General features: G+C 32.2%; 1 protein-coding gene across 2 annotated transcripts; it reads left to right on the top strand.

Moving 5' to 3' along the window:
• Window positions 1-6517: 6517 nt before the first annotated feature.
• LOC145103157 (formin-like protein 21b) lies at window positions 6518-10990 on the top strand. 2 transcript variants are annotated; one of them, XM_079040702.1, is made up of 18 exons: window positions 6518-6690; window positions 7087-7117; window positions 7189-7287; window positions 7381-7422; window positions 7507-7587; window positions 7684-7768; window positions 7865-8360; window positions 8597-8696; window positions 8788-8892; window positions 8990-9031; window positions 9126-9206; window positions 9291-9423; window positions 9512-9606; window positions 9681-9752; window positions 9845-9961; window positions 10069-10137; window positions 10237-10312; window positions 10569-10990. In XM_079040702.1, exons 2-18 carry the CDS (start codon window positions 7115-7117, stop codon window positions 10709-10711), a joined length of 1839 nt encoding a protein of 612 aa, XP_078896828.1. In that variant the 5' UTR covers window positions 6518-6690; window positions 7087-7114; the 3' UTR covers window positions 10712-10990. The 2 variants fall into 2 exon arrangements, with proteins under 2 accessions (XP_078896828.1, XP_078896829.1); XM_079040703.1 differs by lacking the exon at window positions 7087-7117 and having other exon boundaries at window positions 6519-6690.
• Window positions 10991-11693: the final 703 nt, after the last annotated feature.

Here is an 11693-nt window from a genome sequence, read left to right as displayed (position 1 = left end):
GTGAGATCAGTACAAATCGTATTTAGCAAGGAAACTGCATTCCGCGTATAGATGCTCTAGAATAATAAAGCTTACGTCGTGAGCTATAGATCTCACGTCGTGGGTTCTGTCTTTGCAAAAACATCGCAAATTTCCTTACAAACATGGCATGTTACTCTATTGCCACGCCATGGGGAGTGTCTTTGCTTGGTTCTTCCTTCTTTTAAGCTCTATTAAGCTTCTGATTTAGCTCCAGTCCTTCCAAGTTCCAATATTCGTCACTTCTGGTCATTTTTTCTCAAGAATGTTCTATTTAGCTGCAAAATGTAATTTAACTCAATAAGTATCAAATATCTTTGCAATTAACCAAAATATTACTTAACATGTATTCAAATAATGCCTAAAAATATGTATAAATATAGCAATATCAATACGTTTCGACGCATAATGGATGTGTTCGGCAAAACTAACTGTTAGTGGGTAGCTAGTAGCGGTTAGCGGGTAGCGGATAGCTTTTGATTTTGTAGCGTTTAGTTGAAAGCTACTTCATGTATCTTTTGATTTTGGAGCGTTTTGTTAAGGTTAAAAGCTAAACGCTCCTGTCGCCGAACGAAACTTTTTCTTTTTAACTAGCGTTTTCTTAAAAGCTAGAAGCTAGAAGCTGCTAATAAGCTGTGTGTTGAATACGCCCAATATATAAGAAATACAGTGGAAAGTAAATTCATTTTATAATGACAAGATTCTTGACAATATCCTCAAACAACTTGATAAGCATTTCAATATTTCGTTTTTTACATTTCTTTTTATAGTGTATAATTATTATAATTTTTCCAAATATTTTACTCGGGGTAATAGTAAATAACTTTTTAGCAAAATATACATAAAATTATACATTTATATTATAAATTTAAACACTTTAGTGTAACGTTATAAGAAGTTCGTTTTACATACTTTTAGAGGTACCACAACGATATAAAACTTGAAACCGATGTTTGGATTTTTTATAACAATAAAGGTATTGTTATTAACTAGATAATATAATATAAGCTATAGGGTAAATATTGAAACTTTCAGCGAAGTTAACAAATAATGAGCTATTAGAATTTAACATAAAGTTTTTAAAAATGCTAATACTATAAGTAACTTTTTTTTTTCTTTTTTTCAATTCCACCCCTGATGTGATTTTTTTGGAGTGTTATTGTCTACCTTTCTTGATTTTTGTTTGCTAAATCGTGGACGTCCACGAGTATTTTTATGAATATCTGAATAAACAAGTAAATTGTTAGCACACTATTATACAAATTAATATCTTAAAGAAAATAGTATGTGGATCAACAACTATAGTTGTTGATGGTGAAAATATGTCCCACAATTTTCTGGCATAACTACGTTTCTTTTTGTTTTACTGTTTTTTTTTTTAAAACAATTTCACGTCCTCTTCGAAACCAAAATTAGCATCATCGGTAACATTGACATTGATTAAATCAAACTTAGAACCAAATTTTATCAATAAACGATAATGGTATCGCTTGGTTCCCACGTGAGTGAATTGGAATTTCGTGGGCACAAGGTAACCCACACCTATGACACAATTGACAACCACAACCGTCCTTGATTATTTGATGTGCGTCAGGTCGGTCCAACTCTTGTCTGATGTTTTCCATGCATGGTGTGTAACATTTCCACACAAACCTTTAAAACGGGGTATGTTGTATCGACGCATCAACTTAGTTCGGTTTATTTCTGAAATATCTTTTATCGATGTGTGTTGCGATGCCACTACCTTTCTATTCGATTAAAAAATTTATCTAAGTTACCATGTTGTGTGTGAGAGAATTTTTTCAACTTCGCGTGTTGGCTCTCAACTCTATTGTTAGTGTGCTTGTGAAAGTTTAAAACTTGATTAGTCCAAACGAGTACAAAATTTTCTTTGTATTTATCCAAACAGACTCGATTGAGATAATCGGGAACTTGTTTAGTACCTGGATGATATGTCCCTTTTGATTTAAGTTTTGCATAATTTCTCAAATATACTGCCAATGTTAATAAATTAATTAAAGTATCCCAATCTCTTAAAAGTGTATTCCACTTGGCATCTGTCTTGTAACGTCCTCCACAATTAGTAAATATACTTTGAGATATGTGTCATCTACAAAGTATGTGAATGACCGATGTGAATACTTTTTCACATACATTCATCAATGCTATCTCTCTGCCAAGTAACGATCATGCATGTGCTATCATATTTTTCGATTATGGCCTTAAGACAATTTAAAGCCCCGTTGTAATTGGATTCTTTTTCTTTATCCATGAACCTCAAACCAATGAAAAATGTCGTGTTTGTTGAATTAACACCAACAATCTCCAAAAAAAAGCATGTTATACCTATTAATAACAAAAATTAGTATAACAAAACATAGAAGACATGTTACGCCTATTAATAAATACAAAACAATTAAAAATAAAATATTCGTACTTGTTAGTCTTGTAGGTGGAATCCGTTATCATAACCTATGGAAATGCATGTCATATCTCCAATGACGTTGGGTGAACAAAGAATAGATCTTCCAAGGCATTGGTTGTATCATTTGCATGATGGTTATATATATATATATATATATATATATATATATATATATATATATATATATATATATATATATATCCTTTTGAATGCAAAAATCCGAAGACAACTTGCATTTGACTTCGGTCTCCATGCTCATCCATTCGAAAAAATAAAATATTCGTACTTATTAGTCTTGTAGGTGGAATCCATCATCAGAACCTGTGGAAATGTACGCCATATCTCCAATGATGTTGGATGAACAAATAATAGATCTTCCAAGGCATTGATTGTATCATTTGCACGATGGTTAAATATATATCCTTTTAAATGCAAAAATCTAAAGACAACTTGTATTTGACTTCAGTCTCCATGCTCATCCATTCAAAATTTTTAACACTCGTTATAAACTCTTTTTACTATAGAAATATTTTTGAATTTTTTCTCTTCAGTACCGATAGAATATCGCATGAGGGGACATTGTTTATCTTGATTTCTTCAAACACTTTTTTATTCATTTGGGGGTTCACCACCTTGCATATGGGTGACCCTCCATATACATGGCAGGTTCATGATTATGTTTATCATGTTTAACCTTTAACCTCCAAACATCATTTGACTTATAGTAACAAGCAAAAATTTCGAATGCACAATTTGTTTTTCTGGACCCTGTATTTTTGGTGGATGTCTCCGGACTAGGTACACCACCCCGAACACATAAAAATAATCTTTGAAACATATCCACTTCCTTTTTTCTTTGTTCTTTTAACAACAACCACATATCCTAGAGATCGTGCCGTTTCTTGCACCAACTCTGTTAAATTTTCATGATTGCTAAACACCTAACAAATATAAATATATACTTGGCCAGTTTAAAAAATTCCACTAAACATATAACATATAACAACTTATGAATAAACTAAAATTATCCATAAAAAATACATACCAGATTAGTTTGAAAACTTGCCATAACAATGACAATCGACAATTTCGTGAATGTTGTTATGAATTGAATGGAACGAATTGTTTATATAATGTATAAAGTTAAAGTTATATCAAATCAGTTTTTTTTTGTTATTAAAGAAAATAATAAAGATTATTCGAACCAAATCAAAGCCTTTAGCTTTAAATCCATTATCCACGACACTTACTTGATTTATATGTTTTTTTTTTCACTTTTGTCTTATGTAGATAATATTAATGGACGAATAGTAAGTTTTAATTTTTTAATAATAATAATAATAATAACTAGAAAGGTTACCTCGCTACGTGGGGGTCAGAAGATTTCAATGTTGTTTCCGAGTCGATAAAATGACAGACGTAGAAATTGCAATAATGAAAAGCCTGGGCTTTGCCCCAGACCGTTTTTTTTTTTCATTTTCATGAAAAAATGTAAAAGTTTTGACTGCAAGGACCAAAAGTGTCAAAATAGCTAAAGAATTAAAAGGGTAGAAATTAGCAACTTTTTAGAAAAGGGATCAAAGTTGTCAAACCGTTAAAGTTTTGTGGCCAAACTTTAAATATTAAAAGGTTCTTAAAAAATGTAAAAATATTGATTGCAAGGAACAAAAGTGAAAAATATAAAAGTTTGGACTGCAAGGACCAGAAGTGTCAAAATGGCTAAAGAATTAAAGGGATAGGAATTAGCAACTTTTTAGAAAAGGGATCAAAGTTGTCAAACCGTTAAAGTTTTGTGACAAAACTTTAAATATTAAAAGGTTCCTAAAAAGTGTAAAAATATTGATTGCAAGGACCAAAAGCGTCGAAATGGGTAAAATAGTACAAGGACCAATTCTACCAAAAAAATAACAAGTTTACTATTCCCTTTCTTCGGAACTTTAATAAATTTTTATAAGGTTCTTATTTTTAAAAAGTAACTTCATTTTACTTTTTTAATCCACTTAAATTCAATCTAATCAACTATTTATTTTTTGATTTAATATTATTAATTTTTTTCTTTCTTTGTTGTTTTTGTTCTTTTTCTTTTATTTATTATATTATTTTTATTATTTAAAAAAGTTAAAAATTATATATATATATATATATATATATAATATATATATATATATATATATATATAAATATATATATATATATATATATATATATATATATATATAATTTTTAACTTTTTTAAATAATAAAAATAATATAATAAATAAAAGAAAAAAAACAAAAACAACAAAGAAAGAAAAAAATTAATAATATTAAATCAAATAGTTGATTAGATTGAATTTAAGTGGATTAAAAAGTAAAAATGAAGTAACCTTTTAAAAATAAGAAACTTCTAAAAATAAAGTATATTTATCGAAGACAAAACTGCAAAAATGGTCCCTGTGGTTAGCTGAAAATTGCCACTTTGGTCCAAAAAGATTTGGACTAGCACCACAGGTCCAAACTTTTCATTTTGTTGCGAGTTTGGTCCAGTTTTCTATTAACTTTTTCATAATGACTATTTTACCCTTGGTACTCCTTTTTCTATTTTTTTATTTTTTTAAATGTTTTTTTTTCTGATTAAAGGAAAAATAAAAAAGAATCTCTCTCTCACTTAATACTCAACAATCCAAACACCCCACCATCGATCAAGTTGTTGCTTCCTTCCTCTGTCGTCCCCATCTCTATTCACCTCCTTTCTCGTCGATGAGCATCAAAACGACACACGACATCACCATCAGTTGTCATCGCCGCCTCCCACTGTTGTTAGGGAAGTTCCAACAGCCACCACTACTACTTTGTTGTTGTTTCCGATCACTAACAACCCATTACTCCTCCTTCCTCTCCCTCTCGTTCGCTACCGGAAGAAGAGAAATGAGGCGGCTAGAGCCACCGCCACCGCCACAATCACCAAACACCCATTGCCTTATCGCCGCCATTAACTCCGACCACCACCACCTACAACTATGTTTGATTCACCCTGCTACCATCGCCTTGTTTTCTCTCCCTAACTCGTGTGTTCACCCAACCTGTTATGCTATTTTCGATCTACTTAAACCTAAATGGGTCTTCGTCTTATCATGGATCTGGAAACTAGGTCTCGTCAAAATCATCTGAGGGTAAGATTAGTATGTTTATATGCTACAATTTGTTGATTTAGGGGTTCTTCCAATACACCCATTTGAGTTTTTGTGTTGTTTTCTTCTTCTGATTTTTACAGAAGCAGTCATGGAGGGCAGTTTTGACATTGATGTATCAACGTTTGGGGGCTGTTATGATGTTTGAGTGTGGTCATCTCGGAGGTGGGTTTGATTGAATTCATTGTTATGATATTTCTTTGTTGTTGTATATGTTTGAGGACGAGAACGACGGAGATGATGGTGGAGAATGATGCCATGACCGGACCCGTTGATGAACAGAACTGGGTTGGGTATTGGAACTTGGGTTCGATCGACTGTGAAATACAAACGATTGGTGCTTTGGGGTAGCTTGATTTGAACTAGGATATCGTTTTATTTATTTAGAGAGATAGAGATTGGAGAGAAAAATCGAAAAATAATAGTATCTCCGGCGAGATTGAATGAACTCTGGTGAAGTTTTCTGATAAAATCTTTTAAAGAGATAATTGGGATCGAGGAGCATCAAAATGAGATCATCAATGATCCTCCAGGTCTCTGGTATAATCACAAATTAGGTTTGAGTGTTTGTGACAACACAGTAAAGTAAGGAGAGAGAGAGAGAGAGAGAGAGAGAGAGAGAGAGAGAGAGAGAGAGAGAGAGAGAGAGAGAGAGAGAGAGAGAGAGAGAGAGAGAGAGAGAGAGAGAGAGAGAGATTTATTTTTTTTATTTTTTATTTTTTTAAATCTGAAAATCAGAAAAAAAAAACTAAGAAAAAAAAAGAAAATCATATTAACAGGGGCAAATCCGTCATTTTGAAAAAAATAAGAAAAGATTGGACTAAACAATTTTTGACAGGACCAGTTTAGTCTTTATCGAAGCTTTCAAAGCAATAGCCCATAGGTATAAATAAATAATGAGATGCTCAATTCCTGGATCCGCAGACCATATCTATCTAATTAGGCGCCAAACAAAAAGAAAGATGAGAAACAATCAAACAACAGACGAAGAGGAGTACGTCGATATCGGAAAATTCATGTTTATGCTGATGAATTGCCGTTCTTCACGCTGATTGGCATCGGTCGGAGCTTTCAACGGTAACAAAAAGAAAAAAAAAATCTTTAGCTGCGTTTTGCTTGCATCTCCTCTCCTCTCCTCTCTAATCTGTTAATCTGTATCCAGTATTTCACTTCTAAATTTCTGATTTCTGTGGAGAGATATCAAGGGAGGAGGACGATTGTCGATTGCCTGCCCTTTGGCTTCGAAATTCAAACCTCAACTACGTTTTCCCCAAATTTCCCTTTGGCTTTGTCGATTTCTCGCCCCTTTAGTTTTGGATACAATTGTCGATTGCTGTTTGCCTGCAATCGACAAATCCACAATCCGTAATATTCGCTTTTGAATTTTGATTGTTTTGTGAATTATTATTTTTTGGTTTGTGATGAATTTGATGTTTTTTGTTATTATTATGTTCCGTTTTGTTTCTTTTTCAGTTTTCAGATCATCGATCACTATACATGCATGGTATAGTTATAATTATGGCAGTATTTGTATTGTAAATTAGTTAAATAAACGCAATTTTATTGTCAACACAGGCTGCAGCTTTAGCTATGGATGAATCAATCTTATCAGATGATCAAGTAGAGAATCTTATCAAATTTTGTCCCACTAAACAAGAAATGGAGCTTCTCATGGTGAAAACATCACTTCATACTTATATTTATTTATGTAGTGAAAAAGTTGCAGTTTTCATTCATGTATTCATCTTCTTCATTGCAAGTTTTCAGAATTATAGAGGCGACAGGGAGATGCTGCACAAATGTGAACAGGTTGGTAGCCACATCATCTCCTATTTCTATCTTCTTTCAATGCAACTTTAAATTCTCATAATTTTTTACAATTTTATCTCCCAGTTCTTCATGGAGCTCATGAAGGTGCCACGTGTTGGATCAAAATTACGAGGTTGTCTGTCCAAAATTCAATTTGACATCCAGGTATCTTCTTTTATGTTACAACTCAAGTCTGCTAATTAATCACATATTTCTTTATATATTATTATTATTATCATCTCATTTTGACATTTCTTTCAGCTTTCTGATGTTAAGAAGAGTTTAAACACTGTAAATTCTGCATTTCACAATTTTGAGGATACATTAAATCAAGGAACTACAAAATGTAAGAAAATCAGCCTTAATGGTTAATTCATATCGAGTTTTATATATTTATTCAAAGAAAACCCTTCATTTTTACTTAGTATTATTATTTTTTCAGTTTCTGCAGTTGGTTTCAAGTTAGAAAGTCTTTTGAAACCACCACCACCACCACCACCTCCACCTCCAGGGCCACCACCTCCACCATCTCCACCACTTTATGCTGCATGCAAACCTCCACCCCCAGCTCCTCCTCTGCCACCACCAACCCATGGACCACCACCACCCCCACCCCCTCCACATCCTTCTTCGAAGCAGTCTCTACCTCCCCCATATCAGTACCTAGGACCACCAGCTCCTCCACCACCACAAAATCCGATGTGGGCACGACGGCGTCCACCACTTCCACGTAGAGGCTGTGCACCTGTACCACCACCATCACCACCACCACCACCACCACCACCACCACTTCCACCACCACGAGGATCTACACACCCTCCTGAAATGGCTGCAGCACCTCAAAGATCTATGTTAATGCCACTCCATTGGATCAAGCTATTCAGGGCTTCACAAGGTTCCTTGTGGGAAGAATTGCAAACACCTGGAGACCTCCAAAGGTATTATTATTACATTTACACCCAAACTTTTATATTAAATTACAGAAATGGTCCCTTTGTTCTACAAAAACCATTCTCTCCTTCCGTATGGCAGTTGTTATGGTGTTGATCCCTGACCAATGAACAAATGACATTTTTTTTTACCTTTTGTAAACCCTAGGGACCAATTCTGTAATTTACTCCAAAGTTTTAGATGTTTTAATATGTTTTTGATTTATTATGTTGGTATTGAATAGGAGTGCAATAGAAATTGATATGTCAGAACTTGAGGCAATGTTTTCTCTCCCACGCATAAACCCAAAGAAAGATACTTTTAAAGCTGAAAAACTCCAATTGGTAATTAATCAATTAAATAAATGACATTGTTTATAAATGCTCTTAATTTGTCTGATAAATAAGTTCAATAAAAGCCAATTTTATTTTTCAGCTACAAGCTGCAGCTTTAGCTATGGATGAATCAATCTTTGAAGCTGATCAAATACAGAATCTTATCAAATTTTGTCCTACTAAACAAGAAATGAAGCTTCTCATGGTGAAAATATTACTTCATATATTTATTTATTTAAGGGATGAAAAAAAGTTGCAGTTTTTTTTATCATGTATTGATCTTCTTCATTGCAAGTTTTCAGAATTATACAGGTGACAAGGATCTGATGGAAAAATGTAATCAGGTTGGTTGCCACCTCATCGATTATTTCTATCGTTTTATACAACTTTAAATTCTCAATTTTTTATTTTTATTTATAATTTTTTTTTATCTCCTAGTTCTTGCTAAAGCTCATGAAGGCGCCACATGTCGGATCAAAATTACGAGTTTTTCGATTAAAAATTCAATTTGACACCCAGGTATCTTCTTTTATGTTATGCTAATCACATTTTTCTTTTTATATTATTATTATTATTATTATCTCATTTTGACATTTCTTTCAGCTTTCTGAGTTTAAGAAGAGTTTAAACACTGTAAATTCTGCATGTGATGAGATCAAGACTTCAGTAAAATTGAAGGAGATCATGAAAAGAATTATGTATTTAGGGAATACATTAAATCAAGAAACTGCAAGAGGTAAAAAAAAATCAGCCTTTTTGGTTAATTCATATCGAGTTTTTTTTTTTATACATTTATTAAAAAAAAATTTATACAAAATTTTCAGGTGATGCAGTTGGTTTCAAGTTAGACAGTTTTTTAAAACTCTCAGATACAATCTCTTCAAACAACAAAATCACTTTAATGCATTACATCTGCAAGGTACAACTCCCTTTTGCTATTTATGCAGATTTAGTACAAGTCCCTTATGCATAAAATTTTCAAGGTTTTTACAGGTTCTTGCCTCCAAATCACCTTCCCTTATAGAATTCCATTTGGATCTTGTTAGTCTTGAGTCTGCAAATAAGGTTTATTCACACTTCTCAACCTATTTTCACAAAATTGATTTTTCTTTTTTTAAAGAAATTGATAAAATGAAAGGCATTTTTTTTTCTTGCAGATACAATTTAAGTCATTAACAGAAGAAATGAATGCCATTTGTAAGGAACTGGAAAGGTTTAAGAAGGAAACATCTGCATCTGCAAATGATGTCCCTGTCTTTGAAGTTTTTCATAAGGTAAGTATACATATTACAGACATACTTTTTATGCAGTTTCTTTTCATTTTTATTATTTTTATAATTTTGTATATTATAATAATATTACTATTGTTTCCAATTGTTAGAAAGTGAATGAGATCATCAGCTTTGCTGAATCCGAAGTGGCATCTGTAACAAATTTGTTCTATGATGTGGTAAGAATCAAGATTCAAGAACAACCCTTTTGATTAAAGGGCAGATTTGGTAATTTGTATTATATAATAGAGTTGAATTAATTATTTTTTATGTTGCAGGGTGGAAATGCTAATGAAATGGCTTTATATATTAGTGAAGCATTTGGTGAAGACACTGCTTGTTCTTTTGAACATGGTAAACATACTTTTAAAAGTTTTTATTTAATAAAAAATATATATTTTTTTTAATTTTTTGTTTGTGGTGGTTGATGGTGATGAAAGAAGAAAGACACAAGAACACATTCGATATAAACTTCAAGAACATTACGAATAACTTCAAATAATATTCTATAACTATTAAACGTGTTTTATATTATATGTTGTATTTTGTAAAAAAAAAATATCAAATATCATTTTTTTGAAAGTATGTTACCTTTTATTTTGCTGTGCAGTTATAGAGAGGCTTGTGAAGTTTGTGAGGGTGTTTAGAGAAGCTCATGAAGAAAACTGTAAACAGGCTGAACAAGAAAAGATAAAAGCTCAAAAAGAGATTGAAATGGAGAAGGCAATGGGCTTTAACTTAACAAAAAAATAGCCACAAAGTCAAAGGGTGTTGACCAAATAACCACAAAGTCAATGCACTGTAATTACATACATACATACATATGATGTTTCAGTGTTTTTAAGGTGGTTTGAAGGAAGCTGATCTGACCTTAAAAATCCTAGTTTCACTTGACAATTTTAACAGCCTAGATTCTAGTGTCATTATTAACCATGTATATATATATATAATAACGATGTCTACATGCAAGAAATAACCATATGTACAATCATTAGAATCTTGTATCGATTATATGTGGATATATTCTGAGTACTGAATGTTTGTTAATTTTGTATACACTAATTTTTTTTTTTGTCAAATGTTTAATTTAAACAAAAAGTTTCAACTTTATGTGTTTTGATGGTGAGAAGCATATGATTCGGAATGCTATAATGTCCAATGATACGCAAGTATTAATTTGTTTACATACGCCTTTCAAATATTGATTTTAGTGCATATAGATAATGTATATACATACATTGTTTTTATGGTGTTTGTCAATTGCAAACATGAACAGTGGTGAATATGCCGTTTGACAAACATGTATAAACATTAGATGTTTTACAGACACTAGAGGGTAAAAAGTTATAATTTCCATAATTTGAAGTCCCGGACTTCTTCATTTTTTATAATGTTAGATGCATTTTTATGCATCATTTTTTGTTTATTTTACTTTTATTTTGCATACCATTCTCTATATATTTTCCACATTCTTTATTAATAATTTGGACAGCTTGTGCTTAATTGAAGAATACCCGTATTGCTCATATTTGATGTATTTTTCAGGGAAATTGATGTGGAGCATGATTTGGACTTGGGGACAACTGGATTGGAAGATGGAGCGTAACCAGAGATGAAAAACACACGTGGAAGCTGGAAGCTACTTGGAATGAAGATCAGAAGATTGAAACCTGAAAAAGATCCATTACATGACCATGCTTCACTTTGGAGCATCTATGAGGGATTTTTGAAGCTT

This window comes from Lactuca serriola, chromosome 4, assembly GCF_051521515.1.
Source record: "Lactuca serriola cultivar US96UC23 chromosome 4, Lser_US96UC23_V15, whole genome shotgun sequence".
In the NCBI taxonomy this organism is placed as follows: domain Eukaryota; kingdom Viridiplantae; phylum Streptophyta; class Magnoliopsida; order Asterales; family Asteraceae; genus Lactuca; species Lactuca serriola.
Note: the sequence above shows the minus strand (reverse complement) of the source record. Positions and strands in the feature narration are given on the sequence as shown.

What these genes read in the sequence shown, in the direction of transcription:
- LOC145103157 (XM_079040702.1), top strand. An exon ending in ACACCTGGAGACCTCCAAAG is followed by an intron (nt 8,361 to 8,596) that starts GTATTATTATTA and finishes GGTATTGAATAG; the next exon opens with GAGTGCAATAGAAATTGATA. An exon ending in CAAATTTGTTCTATGATGTG is followed by an intron (nt 10,138 to 10,236) that starts GTAAGAATCAAG and finishes TTTATGTTGCAG; the next exon opens with GGTGGAAATGCTAATGAAAT.